Source organism: Leucopleurus acutus, assembly GCF_964270905.1.
Source record: "Leucopleurus acutus genome assembly, chromosome: 3".
Classification (NCBI taxonomy): Eukaryota; Metazoa; Chordata; class Mammalia; order Artiodactyla; family Delphinidae; genus Leucopleurus; species Leucopleurus acutus.
The window spans coordinates 111,140,000-111,159,466 of record NC_139145.1 but is presented as its reverse complement, the minus strand read 5'-3'; the positions used below and the strand labels follow the sequence as shown (position 1 = coordinate 111,159,466).

The window sequence follows — 19,467 nt, the reverse complement described above, 5'->3', positions numbered from 1 at the left end:
GACAATGAAAACACGATGATCCAAAACCTACGGGATGCAGCAAAAGCAGTTCTAAGAGGGAAGTTTACAGCAATACAAGCCTACCTCAAGAAACAAGAAAAATCTCAAACACACAATCTAACGTTACACCTAAGGGAAGTAGAGAAAGAAGAACAAACAAAACCCAAAGTTAGTAGAAGGAAAGAAATAAAGATCAGAGCAGAAATAAATAGAAACAAAGAAAACAATAGCAAAGATCAGTAAAATGAAAAGCTGGTTCATTGAGAAGATAAACAAAATTGATAAACCATTAGCCAGACTCATCAAGAAAAAGAGGGAGAGGATTCAAATCAATAAAATTAGAAATGAAAAAAGAGAAGTTACAACAGTCAACACAGAAATACAAAGCATCCTAAGACACTACTACAAGCAACTCTATGCCAATAAAGTGGACAACCTGGAAGAAATGGACAAATTCTTAAAAAGGTATAACCTTCCAAGACTGAACCAGGAAGAAATAGAAAATATGAACAGACCAATCAATGAATTAATTAATGAATTAATTAAGACCAATTAATGAAATTTAAACTGTGATTAAAAATCTTCCAACAAACAAAAGTCCAGGACCAGATGGCTTCACAGGCGAATTCTATCAAACATTTAGAGAAGAGCTAACACCCATCCTTCTCAAACTCTTCCAAAAAATTGCAGAGGAAGGAACACTCCCAAATTCATTCTATGAGGCCACCATCACCCTGATACCAAAACCAGACAAAGATACTACAAAAAAAGAAAATTACAGGCCAATATCACTGATGAACATAGATGCAAAAATCCTCAACAAAATACTAGCAAACAGAATCCAACAGCACATTAAAAGGATCATACACCGTGATCAAGTGGGGTTTATCTCAGGAATGCAAGGATTCTTCAATATATGCAAATCAATCAGTGTGTTACACCATATTAACAAATTGAAGAATAAAAGCCATATGATCATCTCAATAGAGGCAGAAAAAGCTTCTGACAAAATTCAACACCCATTTATGATAAAAACTCTCCGGAACGTGGGCATAGAGGGAACCTACCTCAACATAATAAAGGCCATACACGAAAAACCCACAGCAAGAATCATTCTCAATGGAGAAAAACTGAAAGCATTTCCTCTAAGATCAGGAACAAGACAAAGATGTCCACTCTTGCCACTATTATTCAACATAATTTTGGAAGTCCTAGCCATGGCAATCAGGGAAGAAAAAGAAATAAAAGGAATACAAATCGGAAAAGAAGAAGTAAAACTGTCACTGTTTGTAGATGACACAATACTATACAGAGAGAATCCTAAAGATGCCACCAGAATACTACTAGAGCTAACCAATGAATTTGGTAAGGTTGCAGGATACAAAATTAATGCACAGAAAATCTCTTGCATTCCTATACACTAATGATGAAAAATCTAAAAGAGAAATTAAGGAAACACTCCCATTTACCACTGCAACAAAAAGAATAAAATACCTAGAAATAAACCTACCTAGGGAGACAAAAGACCTGTATGCAGAAAACTATAAGACACTGATGAAAGAAATTAAAAATGATACCACAGATGGAGAGATATACCATGTTCTTGGATTGGAAGAATCAATATTATGAAAATGACTATACTACCCAAAGAATCTACAGATTCAATGCAATCTCTGTCAAATTACCAATGGCATGTTTTACAGAACTAGAACAAAAATATCTAAAAATTTGTATGGAGACACAAAAGTCCCCGAATAACCAAAGCAGTCTTGAGGGAAAAAAACAGAGCTGGAGGAATCAGACTCCCTGACTTCAGACCATACAACAAAACTACAGTAATCAAGACAGTATGGTACTGGCACAGAAACAGAAATATAGATCAATGGAACAGGATAGAAAGCCCAGAGATAAACCCACGCACCTATGGTCAACTAATCTATGACAAAGGAGGCAAGGATATACAATGGAGAAAAGACAGTCTCTTCAATAAAATTAGAAATGAAAACAGAAATGCTGGGAATACTGGACAGCTACATGTAAAAGAATGAAATTAGAACACTCCCTAACACCATACACAAAAATAAACTCAAAATGGATTAGAGACCTAAATGTAAGACTGGACACTATAAAACTCTTAGCGGAAAATATAGGAAGAACACTCTTTGACATAAATCACAGCAAGATCTTTTTTGATCCACCTAGTAGAGTAATGGAAATAAAACCAAAAATAAACAAATGGGACCTAATGAAACTTAAAAGCTTTTGCACAGCAAAGGAAACTACAAACAAGACGAAAAGACAACCTTCAGAATGGGAGAAAATATTTGCAAATGAATCAACAGACCAAGGATTAATCTCCAAAATATATAAACAGCCCATGCAGCTCAGTATTAAAAAAACAAACAACCCAATCCAAAAATGGGCAGAAGACCTAAATAGACATTTCTCCAAAGAAGACATACAGATGGCCAAGAAGCACATGAAAAGCTGCTCAACCTCACTAATTATTAGAGAAATGCAAATCAAAACTACAATGAGGTATCACCTCACACCAGTTAGAATGGGCATCATCAGAAAATCTACAAACAGCAAATGCTGGAGAGGGTGTGGAGAAAAGGGAACCCTGTTGCACTGTTGGTGGGAATGTAAATTGATACAGCCACTATGGAGAAGAGTATGGAGGCTCCTTAGAAAACTAAAAACAGAATTACCATATGACCCAGCAATCTCACTCCTGGGAATATACTCCGAGAAAACCATGATTCAAAAAGACACATACACCCCAATGTTCATTGCAGCACTGTTTACAATAGGCAGGTCATGGATGCAACCTAAATGCCCATCGACAGACAAATGGATAAAGAAGAAGTGGTACATATATACAATGGAATATTACTCAGCCATAAAAAGGAACGAAATTGGGTCATTTGTAGAGACGTGGATGAATCTAGAGACTGTCATACAGAGTGCAGTATGTCAGAAAGAGAAAAACAAATATCGTATATTAATGCATATATGTGGAACCTAGAAAAATGGTACAGATGAACCAGTTTGCAGGGCAGAAATAATGACACAGATGTAGAGAAGAAACGTATGGACACCAAGGAGGGAAAGTGGTGGGGGTGGGGGTGGGGTGTGATGAGTTGGGAGATTGGAATTGACATGTATACACTGACGTGTATAAAATTGATGACTAATAAGAAACTGCTGTATAAAAATTAAATTAAATTTAAAAATTAAAAAAAAAAATGGTGAGCTCAGAGCTCAGCCTTTAAATCAGGGTTCACTCCTGAGTTCATGTGGAAACCCTCTGTATTTGCTGCTACTGATTTTCTTTTTCGACTTTAGACTCTTTCTTGTGTCCTAGACTTTAGTGTCTAGAAAATATAGAACTAGATCCAAAGTATAAAAATCAGTTTTTAGGATTCTGACAGAAGTTACTATGGAGAAATGTTTGGTCAGGAAATAGAATTAGAGTGTACATTTTTTTAATCCTGACATTATTAAGTTGCTTATATTTTAATAAAATATCTTTAAATATAAGAATCTGCCATTCTTGCCCATATGTATCAGCTTATTCCTCTTTCTAACACTTGTTTGCAAAATACCAGGATATAATTATTGCCTGAAAGAAAATCCATGATTATATATTATATAGAAGAATATGATTTCTTAATACTGTAGCCTATTAGTAGCATTGTTTTTGTTTCCTGGTTTCAAATGACTAGTAATCTAAAAACTGGGGGAGTATCTCATTGTAGCTAAATTTTTACAGGTCCAATTTACCTAACATTTTTCATTATTAGATGAGTAACAGATTTTATAATGGGTTTATCACATCCTTAGGAATTTTCTTCATAGACTCTCTTTCTAGAGCACTTCTAAAGAGAAAAACTGATTTTAACTTAAAGAAATCACTAGGAATCTGCTTCTGGGTAAAAAGAATATTTTCATTATCAAAACTGGGTAAGAGTCAGGAAGGAAATACCTGTTAGCTGTAAACTGGGGTGTTTTGTTAGAAATTTATGTTGATTATATTTACATAAAGAGAAGCATTGTGGTATTTTAAAAAATCATCTTAAAGATTAATCTGTATGTTGTTCTGTTACTTTAAAATTCTATTTGGCATCATCCTAAAGAGTAATTATACTAACAGACTGCTATTTTATTTTGTGTTGCTCATAAAACATCTTCCTATGTGATAGTTGCTAGACATTAATATCTGGTTACCAATAAATTAGGCTGTTTTGTGAGTTTGTTCTTGAAAATCCTTGACTTTTCTAATTGCTGATTCACCACTTTATTATACCCCAACATAATCTAAAGTGGTGTCACTGTTTTAGTGAGTATCCCAGAAATAAACTTAGCCAAAAATTGTCACCGTTATGTAACGTAGTGGAAGGGAAAAAAAAAAAAGAAGAATTAATGCTTGGAAAGCACAAGCTCCCTATTGTTTTCCTTTAAGACAAAAATAGAAGAAATGTAATGCCTGCAAGTTGTTTCATGCTCAAGTGCCGCATTTAGTCTCAGTAGGCTTGGTGTTGGTAGAGAAAGACTAAGTTCTATTCTTGAATCTAGACATGAGTCTTGACTCCATAATTTCTGAGTGCCAGAGAGGTGGATAAGCCACCTCTCTGAGCAGATTTGTACAAAAAGGGTGGAGGCTGAATGAAGGTTCTTCTGTGTGACCCTCCCACAACTCAGGGATTTGACCAGAGAGACAGGAAACTGAGTGTGTCCTCTACTGCCAACACCACCCATCAGGTACTTTTTAAAAATGGATGTTTCCACCCGAACAGAACATTTTAATAAAAACATTGATATGGACCATAACAAGGCTTTTTAACAGAGACTTAAAGTCCTTTTTGTCTTCATTTAAAGCTGCTTTATTTTTCTTTCTGTGGTGCTGTATAAAATCTCATCAATATACAAAATCATTCTGAGCTGAGATTTTCTCATTTTCTCTGGATGAGAGCTTTGATTAGCTTTTTGCAAGTTCTTCATTAGTAATTGGCTTGTGTTTTTGTTTTTGTTTTTGGCTGTTGTCTCTAATAAGTTTATGTTCTATCAAAGAATTATTTGAGGATGGTCTGAAATATGCTATTCCATGTTATGTTACAGAATATTACAATTTAATATTCTTTATAAAATGCAACCAACAAGTGCTATTAGCATTAAATGCTCATTTCTTCCTTTTGATGCTGATGGCTGGGGTTGGTTGTTCTGTCTTATCATCATGCCTGACCTAGTTGTGCAGCCATTCCTGTTTAATTAATAGACATTTACATAAGCTCTTTTTTCCCCCAGCAAGCTTTATAATCGTCTTGTTGGTTATCTCCTTTCACCCTGTGAAGTATCAGCAGTGCTATTTCCATTTTGCATATCAAAATACAGAAAGATTAAATTATGTACAACAAATTGATAAGTGAATAAGTTTGAGAATGCAGAGTTCTGGCATATTAATGGTGTTGCTTAAAGCAACAACCCATATATAGACTCTATAAATATATTAAAACTCTGCTCTCTAATCCAGGAGTCGCAGTTGGGACTGTCAGCAGCCCAAGGAGGGAGCCCTTTGTAGATTTATGCAGGGGTGGGAGAATTAGTTTCTGGACTTCCTCTGGAGCCATGAAAAGAAAGTTTTTGTTAGCAGGAGAGGTCGTATCTAAGGACTGTTGCTCTGGTGTCTGTAATTTTTAATAAAAATTCTAGGAAGCTGGGCTTCCTTGGTGGCACAGTGGTTGAGAGTCCACCTGCCGATGCAGGGGACACCGGTTCGTGCCCCGGTCCGGGAAGATCCCACTATGCCGTGGAGCGGCTGGGCCCGTGAGCCATGGCCGCTGAGCCTGCGCGTCCAGAGCCTGTGCTCCGCAACGGGAGAGGCCACAACAGTGAGAGGCCCGCATACCGCAAAAAAAAAAAAAAAAAAAAAAAAAAAAAAACAACTTCTAGGAAGCCTAGTGGCTTCTGTGCAACATATGAATTTGAGGAACTGTCTATTTTTTTTTAAATCCACCTTTCCAAACACCACTAGAATTTTATTCCCAATTAACTGGCCACAAAATGTCAACAGGTACAGCTAGAGCAAAGCATAGCTTGTGGGGACCTTTCTTGGGTACTTCGGCATGACTTTCATTTCTTTCCACATATTTTTTTTCTTAAATATTTTCTCACTGTGTTTCTAACTATATCCTCATGCACTTATTAGGGGTAAAAATGTGTACCAGGGTATATCTTCTTTCCCCCCCTTTTCCCTTTTTTTCAAAACTATAAGAGAGGATTGCTCGAACTTCAAACCTTCTTTGTCTTGTGGTGTTGATTATTTCCAGCAAATACTTTGGAACTTACAGGGATTACCTCAATCATTTAACAACACACCAAAAAAACAAAACAAACAAACAAACAAAAAAGGCATTTTTTTTCTTCTTCAGTTTACCAAACTTGTTAGTCTTACTCAAAAGATGGAAGTCTCTGTGCCTCTCACTTAACTCCCTTCCCATTAAACTTAGAGAAGCCTCTTTCTGTCTTCAATTCTACTGCCATATTCTTCCCCTGCTCCAAGCCCTGCCCATCCTTTAGGGTTTGGACCAGGTTAAATACCACATCTTCAGGAAATCTTTGCTACTCACTCCTTCTCCCAGACAAAACTGACCTTTTCTTTCTCTGAGTTCCTATATCCCTGGGTTTGTGCCTTTTAAATGTTGTGTATTATAGTGATTTCTGTAATCCTTGCATTGCAGCTGTCCTAACAGGAGCATGGGGAGAAATGAGGAGAGGAGATGACCTATTTCATTTGTCTCAAGGTCGCTCTCAGCTCATGGAGATTTATACACCCTGTGTTCAGTTTGGTGTTTCCCATTGCAGAGCACTCAACATAGAATTATAGGAATCGCATAACTACAATAAGCATTAGCTCTGCTGGGTGAAAATAGTAGTTGAGTTCCAGGCATCAGGATATCATGATACCTGGATGCCATGAGTATCATTCCAGGGAACAAGCCTTCTTTCCATGTGTGGGGTCTCAGGCTTGGCCACCTCTGCATTGTGGTTTTCCTTTAGTTTACTGGTGAGCTCCTCTATGGCCTCAGGTACTTATATGTCTTCCTTAGGAAACCCTCCATCCTACAGTGGGGAGCATCTCATTCTATGCTAGTGCCACTGTGATCACCTACACAGTTTTCTGTGGAGTGTGAAGCCTCCCCATGCCTTCTTTCCAAATGATGAAAAAAAAAAAATCCCTCCCACCGAGGGCGTCTCTCTTGCCAGCTTTTCTTGTTACTGGTCACAAGTCCTATTATTCATCTCCCATCATTAGACCAGGTGACACTGCTATTCTCCCTGGGGATCTGCTTTTCCATTCTGTTTAGAAATCCTAAGGGAAGGGAAGTGAGTAGTGACAAACTTACTTTACCTTTGGAACTCTCTGCCTTTGAGGTGCGATCTGGGACTTTCAGTCCTGGGCATGTAACTGACTGTAAACCTTAGGAGTTGAGATAATAGGATGTTGTTTTATATCTTTCTAGTACTTCAAACTAAAAGTAACCTCTGTGAAAGCAGATTTTGCTTCTGTCTTGAGTGTACTTATATTTCCAGTGCCTAGAACAGTGCCTGGTACATAGAACAGGCTCCATAAATATTCGTTGAATAAATGAGAGGGGAGGTGGATGGCTAGATGGACAAATGTTTAGCATAGAGTCTTACCCACATTAGGTATTCAGTGCTGTTTATTGAATGCACGAGCAAAAATTGCATGAAGTAATGAAGGAGTGAATTAAGTAGAAAGGCACGAGTTTATTACATATTTTAGTAGTATTTGATCTGCTTCTAAGTCTGAGTAACAAACCTTAGGGGAATAGGGTGGCATGGCAGAGGGAAGGCTAATTCACAGAACTAAAATATGCATCTTTCATCAGTTTTTTAAAATGATAATGAAAGGTATTATTTTTATGTAGAAACCAGTAGATTTTAGAATATATTGTATAGTAGACATAAGTTTTTTACATAGAGAGTTATTCCTAACCATACCCTCAAACTCTCCTTTGTTCTTAGGTACACTTTCGAGGAAATATTTCAGAAAACAGATATTGAATTTCTTATCTGGGGACTCTTATAAATGTACAGGAGGTGCTGCCCCTGGTTTTGTGCCAAGGAGAGAGAATGTTTTGGTCTCTTTCGTGGAGGCCATTGGTGATTCCTGCACAAATATTCCCCTTTATGGAACAGGCTGCGTGTGCCAGTAATAATTTACTTTGGCATAGTAGGATGTCTTTTTCTATGCAGTAATTCTACAAATTATTGTTGAGTGCCTACTAGATGAAATGCACTGTCCTGGATGCTGAGATTAAAATAGTAATCAGAGTATTTCTTCTGCCCTCAAGAAATTATAGTAGAGGAGGACTCCTGTAAACAGTCAATGTCCTATACAGAACAGTGAGGAATTAAGCAGTAGGCTTAAGCATGGGTGCAGTGGGAACACAGAGGGAGGGCACCTGATACAGGGTTGGGGTAAAAGAAAGCTGAGATCTGTAGGGAAGAAAAGGACATTAGTAGGTGAGGGGGCTTGGGGAGGGTGTTCCCGGCAGAGAGAACTGCATGTTCAAAGGTCTGGAGGTAAGAAAAAGCATTGTGTTCGGGGAACAGCAAGAAGTGTCATAATAAACTGTACATAAATATAGGTAAATATCTGGTTTTCTGATTCTGAAGAGGATTTTTTTTTATTGGAGTATAGTTGCTTTTACAATGTTGTGTTAGTTTCTGCTGTACAGTGAAGTGAATCAGCTCTATGTATACATTTATCCCCTCCTTCTTGGACCTCCCCCCCCCATCCCACCCATCTAGGTCATCAGAGAGCACCAAGCTGAGCTCCCTGTGCTCTACAGCAGGTTCCCACTACCTATCTATTTTACACATGGTAGTATATTTATGTCAAACCTAATCTCCCAATTCATCCCACCCTCCCCTTCCAACCCTGTATCCACACATCCGTTCTCTATGTCTGTGTTTCTATTCCTGCCCTGCAGGTAGGTTCATCTGTACCATTTTTCTAGATTCCACATATATGTGTTAATATATGATATTTGTTTTTCTCTTTCTGACTTATGAAGAGGATTTTTTAAACATAAAAATGATAAAAGAAATAACAAAGGAGAAAAATTATTGATTTAATTATTTAATAATACATTTCATATCTAAATCATCATGAAAATAATTTAATGACAATCTGGAAATAAACGATGTTTTGACTGTTCCAGCAACTTTTATGAGAGCAAGGGTAATCTGTTTATGTACCATAGTATTACTAACATTTGACCCAGTGCATGGCTCACAATCGTGGTTGAATAAATGAAAAGAATCAATATCCTCAAAAGATACCAAAGAACTAATATAAATGAATAAGAAAACCAAACAAATTATATGAAAGGAAATAATAAAAATAAGTGCAGAAATTAGTAAAACAGAAGACAAAGGACTGATTGACAAAAGACACATATGATGGGGCTGGCACATAGTAGGCACTCGATAAATATCTGTTCAGTCAATAAAAAGCAACAGAAAACTATAAACATGTGTATAAAAGATCTGAAAGGGAATTCACCAAATGGAATAAATCTGAGTTGGGCAGTTTTAGATAATTCTGTTTTTATTCATTGTTCTTTTCTGTATTTTCTGAACTCTCCATTTATTGCTTATAATTTTTATGAAAATACATTAATTTGAAATTTGAAAAAATAGATTTTTAAAGAAGTGGACTGGAGAGGATTAAAACCAGGGACGATCCTTGACACCAGCTCTGGTCAATGGGATGAGGAGGTACGGTGTATGAGCATGCACTTTGGATGCTCACTTGGGTGACTGTAAGGCATAATCTCTTGGAACTTGTTCTCCAAAGAGGCAGTAATAAAGCCTATCTCAGAGTTATTGGGAAAGGGGACCCCTGCAAAGCTCTTAGTACAGTGCCTGATACTGTAGGTGCTCAGTGGCCATTTTCCTTTCCTAGCCTGAGGAGGCAGGATGAGGGAGATACCCTTCTCCATTTCTAAGGCATGTGCCCCGTGTGGAAGGCAAATTTGATCAGTCTGGAATGTGAAACTGGATGAAAGCTTAGCACGTGAAATTTTATTTGTGCCGTCCTGGAGAGCCAAGAAAATTAAGAAATGAACCAAGTAACTCATCATATTTATTAGATGTAAGAATGAAGGTGCAGTATTATCATTTCCTTATGATAGTCATATCTAATAGTTCTGAAACCAATTCACAGTATTCATGTCAGACTTATTTTATGAGACATTTAACCATTGCTAAATTAAATTTCATAAGAGATTATGCTAAATTAAATTTCATAAGAGAATGTGCCACTATAACTCCTCTGGAGTTACAGAGATAGAAATCTGACCCATCATTTCTACTTTCACGGAAAACCATTTAGCAGAACTTTGTTCCAGTAGAAGTGTTTATTGAGTTGTAAGCCTAACACAGTTCATTGGCTGCCTGCATTTACACACTGACATTTTTCCCAGCGCAGATTTGCATCAGTTCATTAGTACTGACAGCAGATGGTAGCACTTTCACACAAATTTACCTTCTGAATTGATCTAAGAAATGTCACTAAAGCGATCCTGACAGTTTTGATGTTCTTCCATTTCTGAAAATGGTATGTTAAACAAATAAGGTGTAGGATTTTAGATTTTTTTTAACTCCAACACATAATTCCTAAACCAAGTAAAGATGCTTTTATCTCTGACTCTGGCTGTCTGAAGGAGAAAGTAGAAAATGCAGATAATCCTTCCTGATAGTGTAAACCTTAAAAAATCTCCATTGCAGAAAAAAGGCTTTTGAAGAATATTATCCAGATTGTCTACACTGATCAAATGCCTCAAATTATTTGTAAATTCTCTACCTTACTTTGTCTGAATACAAATTGCTTGGCTTACAGGATAAGCTCATTGAATGTGACTGAAAAAAATAGTATTGGCTCAAGTCACAAGGCTAACTTTGATTAATAACATACTTAAAGGATTTATTTAACAACAAGAAGGACCTTTTGAGTTCTAAATGCTCTCAAAAACAATACCTTTACTAACATTCTAATGGCAGGAGCACAAGTTAGTACTGACTTAATTTGGCTAAAATACAGTAACTTTGTTCCATATAGTTTTATCCCCTCCCTTCCTTTGTGCTGTTATTGTCATGTATATTACATTTATGTATGTTATAAACCCAACACTACAGTATTATAATTTTTGCTTATATAATCCTATGTCAAAGTAATTAAGAGAAGAAAATATACTTAGCTCATTTTTTATGTTTACCATTTATGATGCTTTTTATTTTTTCCTGTGGATTTGAGTTACCCTCTGGTATCTCACTAATACCCTCTGGTATTATTGCCTGAAGGACTTCTTTTAGTATATCTTATAGGCAAGTCAACTAGCAAGGAATTCTCTCATACATTGAGAGTTGAGAATGTATTTACATTACCTTCATTTTTTGAAGGACAGTTTTGCTGGATATAGAATTCTTGATTGACAGTTCTAGGGTTTTTTTCCCCCAGGACTTGAATATGTCTTTCTGCTGCTATGGGAAGCCAGCCATTATTGTATTCTTATTCCTCTTTATGTGATGAGTTCTTGCTCTCTCTGCTACTTTTAAGGTTTTCTCCTGTCTTTGGCTTTCGGCCATTTGACTATGATGTGGCTAGGTGTGGATTTTTGTGTTTCTACTTAGGGTTTGTTGAGCTGCTTGTATCTGTAGCTTAAATGTTTTTCATCAAAGTTTAGAACTTTTCAGCCAGTATTTCTTCAAACATTTTGCCTGCCTTTTTCTCTCCTTCTCAGACTCCTACTACGGGTATGCTGGTATGCTTGGTATTGTCCCACAGGTCTCTGAGGCTTTGTTCTTTTTTCTTCATTTTTATTTTTCCCTTCAGATTGAATAATTTCTATTAACATATCTTCAAAATCATTAATTCTTTTTATTGCCATCTCATATCTACTGCTGAATCCATCTAGTGAATTTTTTATATCTGTATTGTACTTTCCAACTCCAAATTTTTATTTGGTTCTTTTTATAGTTTGTGTTCTTTGATTGAGATTACCTGTTTGCAGAGTCATTATCATAATTTTCCCCTTTTAACTCTTTAAATATAGTTTTCTTTAATTCTTCAAACAAATTTATAATAGCTGCTTTGAATTCTCTGTAAATCTGATAACCAGGCCCACTCAGAGTCAGTTTTTATTAATAGATTTTTTTCCTTTTGTATGTATCTTTTCTGTTTCTTTGCCTGTCTCATAAATTTCTTTGAAAACTAGACAATTTAGGTAATATATTGTAGCAATTCTGGATTCCTATATTTTCTCCTGAGGGTTGTCTCTTTGTTATTGTTGCTGTTGTTTTTGTTTGTTTTAGTAGCTTTCCTAGGTTTTACCTGCAGAATTTGCCTACTCTGTAAGTGTGGCCATTCATGTCTCTATTTTGTCTTTCATTCTTATTTTCATGTTTTTGCCTGACTTCCACAGGGTCACCAGCTCTATCTGCATACCTTGCTGGTTAGCCAGTGATTGGACAGAGGTTGTGCTTATATACCTCAGGCCTATAAGCCTTCCCTCATTTGTTCATGGATGTGTGTGGGTTGGGAGCACATCCAAATTTCAGTTAATGTTCAAGTTGTCATCAGCTTTTACTTTTCATCAGGCCTTCTTGTACCTCCCCTGAACATGTGCTTAGTTCCCATCAGCCCAGGATACCTGGAGAACTTACCTAGCCCTTCTACAACTGTCTCACCTCCAAGATCTCCCTATTAGATTTTGTTGCTAATGCCACCGGGCAGTAGTTTTCTTTGACTGTTGGAAATCAAGTCAGCCCTGCTAGCAGCACAGCTACTGATTCTCATGGCCAGCTCCACTCCCGTAAAACTTCCCTGTTGAGGAGCCAGGTGGAGGTCGGGGAGAGTATGAGAGTATTTCTAGGCAAGAAGGCTGCAGACTCTCTCTGTGTCTGACTTGAGGTTCTAGCAGCTTTTCATGAGTTAAACACTTACCAAATTTTTTATTTGCCTTTGGTTGATTTCCATATCCCAGAAGTGGGGTTTTTTTGACAATTTTGTTCAGTTTTAAACTTGTTTTTCAAGGAAATTTGTTGACCTCTATATCATTCTGCTATAGCTAGAAGTCTACTCCTATTATTTATTTATAAAACTTTTCTCAAGAGATTACACAAATGTCCCTTATTATAATTCCTATTATAAGGAGATTAACATCTCATAGCTTGGCTTTTTTAAACCAACGCATCTTACCAAAACAATATAATTTTCATGTTTAAAATACAATTTAAACATTTGATTTTTAAAGGCAGTCATTGCTTTAAATATATTCTATCTAATTATATAAATATAAGTTCTTAACATAATAAAAGACAAAGAATTTTTTTTAATTTCACCAAACCTGTATTAAAGAACTGTCCAAGCTGATCTAAAAGCTCTTCTAAGGCATGAAAGTCCCTATTATTTAAAAAAGTGTTTCACATAAGCATTACCATGCACTTTATTAGAATATAACCTTAAATGCTAATATAACTGTTTTTATTTTGTTTGAGGAAAAATGAATATTAAAATGCTGTAGATTACTGAAGGGTTTTTGAAGTGCCTGAACTTGTATTTTAAGTTAAATTCTTTAAATTATTTTCCATTAATTTGTCCTGAATACCAATGTACTGATAATTCTAATTGCCATATATATTGTACATAGACTTTTTACTAATTTAGAGTTTTCTTGCCCTTGGTTATAATCAGTTGTCAAATGTTCCTAAACATTTAGACACTGGTCAGGGATATTTTTCCTGTGCTGCATAACTCTATAGGAGCTTTTTGTTTTTACATATTGAAATTGGACTTTGTTATAGGGTATTATAAGACCATATTCTGGATGTCTGAGTGCTACTATCCTTGTCTGTTTAGATAACAATGGGTTTAATAATAATAGCCAACTAAGTGCTTATTATATATGTCAGGCACTGTTTTGAACAGTTTTCTGGCATTTTTTCATTGAAGTAACACAGTCAGTCTATGACGTAGATACTATCATTAGTCCCAGTTATCAGATAAGGAAACAGAGACATGAAATGATTAAGTGGTTTGCCTCAAAGCTCACAGCTACTGAGTAGTGGAGCAGAACTTAAGTCTTAACTACAGATCCCAAGCCTGCTCTTATCTACTTGCTATATGGAGTGAGCAAAAGATGACTTGTAGACATGAAGTCCAAGTCTTTACTAAGGAGCATCCAATAAGCAGAGCTACAATGTGACATGGGCCGACATCTGCTTAGAAAATGGACCCCTGAACTTTAAGTGTGTCTGTAACTCTCAGATGTATGTTATACTCTGATGTGGTTATTCTTCTGAGGTCTTGTAAACGTTAGGCCACAGACCTGTAAGGAAGAGGCAAGGTCTTGTCTATATGATGAAGCCATTCCTCATGAGAGTTACCATCTCCTCAAGGAGACTGAATTATTAGGGGTTAAGATTCTTGGAGGACACTCTTGCATAGTGGTTGTGAGTGCTTCCATCCACCATGCAGGCCAGAAAGGGAAAGCCCAGCCAAGATCTCTTCCTAGTGTCCCGCATGACTCAAATGGGCCTGGGAGCCCCAGTATTGTAACACTCTGGATCTTTTAGAGCTCTGTTGCTTAGTGTTCTGTTACCCTTTCAGTATTCCTAGGCTTTCAGTAGAGTCTTGTTTGACTAGTCCATTCCACCTCAGCTACAGGAAACTTGGGCTCGAGTGTTTAAAGTTGGGGGAGTTTCCCCGTGAGTGTGAGAGTGGCCATGGGAAACAAGGGCTGCCAAGGGGAGGGTGAGTCCTGGAGGAGTGGAGGCATGGCTGAGCTGACTCTCCCCTTCGTGAGTGTTCCATGTAATGCCATCCTTGGAGGTCTAGGTTTCATTTTATTAAAGAAGGTAACATGTCTTCACAGATTTGGTTCCTGCTCTTCATTCCTTCCAGTGTTTACTACACAAGTAATCCAAAAAGAATGTAGACTAAATTTAACCTTTTAAATCTCAGCTCTATAAGCAATAATTATTTTAGTCCAGGATGATTCTAAAGTTCTTTCACATTTCCTGTGTACATTTCCCGTACTCATTTCCCTTTATGGTCTTCTGTATCCATCAAGTTTCTCTGCACAGTTGGGTTTTTCTTGCCATTCTGATCTCTGTTTAAAGATCACCTCTTCAGTAAGGCCTTCCCTTTCACCAAATCGAAATTATTACCACAGTCCCTCCAAAATCACATTACCCTGTTTTGTTTTATTCATAGCACTTAATATTATCTAGATTATCCTGTTTACTTATTTGTTCTATGTGTTTATTGGCTGTCTCCTGCACTGGAATGTAAGTTCCATGGGATCAGGGACTTGGTTTATCTTAGAAATAGTGATCTCTGTAACTAGATCCAGAACTATTCCTGGAAGACACATAAGAGATGATCACTAGATATGTGATGAATTAATAAATATTAGTTTAAGGCAGGTAAGGGGAGCCAGAGTCAAGTTGGACAGGAGGACTTGTGATATAAGCATAACACATCTGGGGCTGTGACCCCTGCATCTGGCTAGGGACAGAAATGAGGGGTAGGGAGAGAGCAGGAGATGGAAGCTCAAGCTCTGTGTGAGAATCAGGACCCTGGGTAGAGACATCCAGAGGTGGCACTCAGGGAGACATACTCCAACCTACTCCCAGTGGATAGCTCAGCCCTCACCACACGTGCACACGCGTGCTCACAAACACATGCATCTCCATGCCCAATGTCACCCATACAAATGGAACTATTCCTCCCATTTCTTATGGTTGGGTGTGTTCACTTGTGCACAGCCATGAATGTTTTAGGGTTGGACAGTGGAGGCAGCAGGATACAATTCTTCCCATGGACAGTTCTGAGTTCAGCTTCTCCTTGGACTGGCTGAGAAGAGAAGAAGCCAGGAGAAGAAGCTAGGCAGCCCTTAGTCGAGATCCAGCCTACAGGCTTGTTTTATTTGGCCCACACCATGTTTTTAAAAATTTGTGCCCATATTTAAATTTAGGGGGTTTTGCATAAAAATCTAGATTTCTAGGTTATTTTGACAAATGGGAAGACCTTGCACACCAAGCCTGCACCCCACGTGGCACAGCTGGCTGAAGCAGATTGGCAAGCACAGCCTCGGCTGGGCTCTCCAGGTCCCCACAGTCCTTGTCACCTGCTGATGTAGTTAATTGGCCTCACCCCTTCGGGTCACTTGCCTGGTCTTCATAGGTAGTTGTCTTGGTCTCTTTGGGCGGCTATAGCAAAATACCACAGATTGGGTAGTTGATATACAACAGAAAGTTATTTCTTACGGTTCTGGAGGCTGGAAGTCTGAGACCAGGTTTAGGTCTCCAGCCCTCTCTCGTGAGGGCCCTTTTCCAGGTTGCAGACTTCTCTCTGTGTCCTCACATGGAAGAAAGGGGCAAGCTAGCCCTCTGGAGCCTCTTTTATAAAGGCATTAATCTCATCATGAGGGCTCTACCCTCATGACCTAAGCGCTTCCCAAAGGCCCTACCTCCTAATACCATCACACTGGGCATTAGGATTTCAGTGTATGAATTTGTGGGAACACAAACATTCAGATCATAGCAGCATTTGGGTTTGCAATCTCTGGCATAATGGCTAATGCACAATGTAAGCAATTGATAAATTTATCAACAATAATTGTTTTTGCATTGGTAGAATTTCTGCATAGATCACTCACTATATAGAAACCTTCTAGGGCTCCCCAATGCTTGCCAAATTATGTTCACATCCCTAACTTGGCAGCAGTCTGACCTGTATCTTATATCCAGTCATTCTCTCATAAAGGCAGTGGAGTTCCATCTTACGGACTTTGAACTTACGGAAACAACCCCGTAGGCTTGGGGGAGACAGAAGGAGAGACATAGATAAACAGAGAAACTCAGGGAGAGACAGACAGACAGACAGAAGCAGTGCAATTTAAATAGTGCCAGCTGGTCCCCTCTTCCACACCACCACCTATCCCGTCTACTCACTGGACATGTGCCCACTGGCACTGGATGCAGTTATGCCTGAAACAATTAACATGTTGACAAAATTTATGTAAGAAAATATGTGAATGATTTTGGTCCCCTTACCATTGACAAAGAGATGAATGAAATGCATTGTTCAGATGGTCAGGCTCCTGGACTTCATGGATATCCTTGAGTTAAAACTGAAGAATAATTATAGGCCAAAGGAAACACTAGCTAAAGAACAGTTAGAGGGAACTGATAAATGTATTTGCAGCTTGTATTGAGTGTCTGTCCTTTATCGATAGTTTCTTCTCACCAACTTTTTCTCATGTTTGGGTTATGAATTATATTTCAAAATAGAAATCAATCTGTATCTTAATTTTATAACTTGAAATTTAAAACAAACCTTTATCTTAAAGGAGTAAACCAGATTATGGATTTTAACTTTTTCAAGGTAACTTAAGCTGGCAATCCTGGGCCAACTCTGATTCTTACAGGAGCATCCGATACTTGGACAACCCTTTTTTGTACTTCATCCCTGCAAGACGAATGAATTCATGACTCCTGTGTTAAAGAATTCTCAGAAAATCAATAGGTAAGAAACACCATCAAGCTACATTGGCTTTCACTCTTATTTTAAAAGTGTAAATCTTTTTATGTGATTCTAAAAGCTAAGCTAAAAAAGAAATATTCTTTGTAATAATAGTAATGGCTAACATTTATTGATTTTTTTTTTTTTTTTTTTTTACTGTGTGCTAGGCACTGTTCTAAGTATTTCGGCTATAGTAAAGCACTGGATTCCTGTAACACCCCTGCGAGCTAAGGACCATTATTTTGCCCAGTTTGCAGAGGAGGAGGCTAAAGCACAGAGGGGCTAAATGACTCCGCTAAGGTCACACACCTAGTTAAGCAGTAGAACTGGCATTTGAACCCAGGCACTTTTGCCTCCAAGCCATGCACTTAACTGCACTCTGCTACCTTAGCTAATGTTGTCAATTGCATCAACTTGGAATCATCCAGGGAAGTCAGGAGCCCCAGTGCCTTGACCTTCCCTTTAACTGCTTTAGTGAGGGATGGATCCTCAGCCTCTTTGGCCCTCGAGTCCCTGTTAAGCAATAGGCTGGCATTTGGAAATGCTGAGTTTCCAGGTGCTGAGCGCACGTCTTTGAAGAAAGCCTCATTTCTATGATTGTTGGTAACTGATTTTCTACCACTCAAACAACTACAATGGAAACAGAGTTTTCTGTGTTTCACTTGTTTCCCAGGAATGTCAACTACATCACGTCATGGCTGAGCATGGTAGGGCCAGCTGTCGGGCTGAATCTGCCTCTGAGTTACGCCAGAGCAGCCTTTCAGGATGAAGGAAACGTCGACAGACAAGGTAAAAAGAGAAGCCTGCGCTGCATGTTTCACTGTTGCAAAGATCCTGGTGTCTCTTCTGCACTTGGATATGTCGTCCCTGCTGGCACCACCATGTATTAAGTCTGCTTTCATCTTTAACGGACTGGGCACTGACTTGTTTGTTTAGTTTTCCAACCAATCAGCACCCACTCATTTAGGAAGCTTCTGGCTTTGCTATAATAACACTCACCCAACCACAGAGCTGAGTGGTTTTATTTTAGAATTGATATTCTTGAAACAAGTCTTTACTGCTCAGTTAACCTTCTTTTATTTTCTTGGCTTTTGTTTTGTTCTTGTTCTTCAGATTCTTCTATTGAGCCAAAGAGCTTAGAAGAACTCTGAGAGTTTACGTGGCCGGCCCTGGTTTTAATGGGACCAATATGGTGTGAGATTCAGATCACCGAGATTTTGACGTGGATTTTTTTCCCCTTGGAAGCAATGTCTGCAGCAACTGATGTACTCTATGTTTAGAAGACACACTGCAAAGACACAAATCACTATAAATAGCAAAAAAGGAATCTAACTTGGTAATAGAAATACTGACATCATCAGGGCACTTCCAGGTCGTTCCCTCATGTCTCTGAGACTCATTCTCTTCACCTTTAATTTGAGAATAACAAGCTACCTCACAGGGTTGCTGTGTGAAGCACATGAGAGCCTTAGTGTATGAGAAAATACGGTAAAGTATTATGCAAATATTCATTAAATGGTCACCTTTCTTATATTTGATTGTCATTCACCTAGGCTGTCAGTAAGTTTAATAGTCAGTAAGATATTAAGATGAACCATAGAATTTTCGGTTTGGGGTTGCCTGTTTTGTTTTTCATTTGAACTTGCTAGGGTCTTAAACTAAGAGAAAAACGTAATTGACTCTTTAGAACATCTAGATTAGTGTCTGTCAGTGGGGGATGCACTTTAGAGTCACTTGAGGATCTTTTACAATTACAGACGCTGGGGCCACCTGCTGGAACAGCCCCTCTGGGGTGATTCTGATGCACATGCTCCTGAAGAAGTTCTGGTCTGGATGTACCTTTCAAG

General features: G+C 38.0%; 1 protein-coding gene across 2 annotated transcripts in view; it reads left to right on the top strand.

Annotated features, from left to right (window-relative positions):
- ATG10 (autophagy related 10) overlaps nucleotides 1-19,467 on the top strand; it is a 221,950-nt gene extending 202,483 nt beyond the window's left edge. For both annotated transcript variants that reach the window (XM_082836068.1, XM_082836067.1), the window contains exons 6-8: nucleotides 17,526-17,623; nucleotides 18,294-18,409; nucleotides 18,734-19,467. In XM_082836068.1, the coding sequence (XP_082692194.1) occupies nucleotides 17,526-17,623; nucleotides 18,294-18,409; nucleotides 18,734-18,771 (252 nt within the window). In that variant the 3' untranslated portion in view covers nucleotides 18,772-19,467. The remainder of the gene's footprint in view (nucleotides 1-17,525; nucleotides 17,624-18,293; nucleotides 18,410-18,733) is intronic.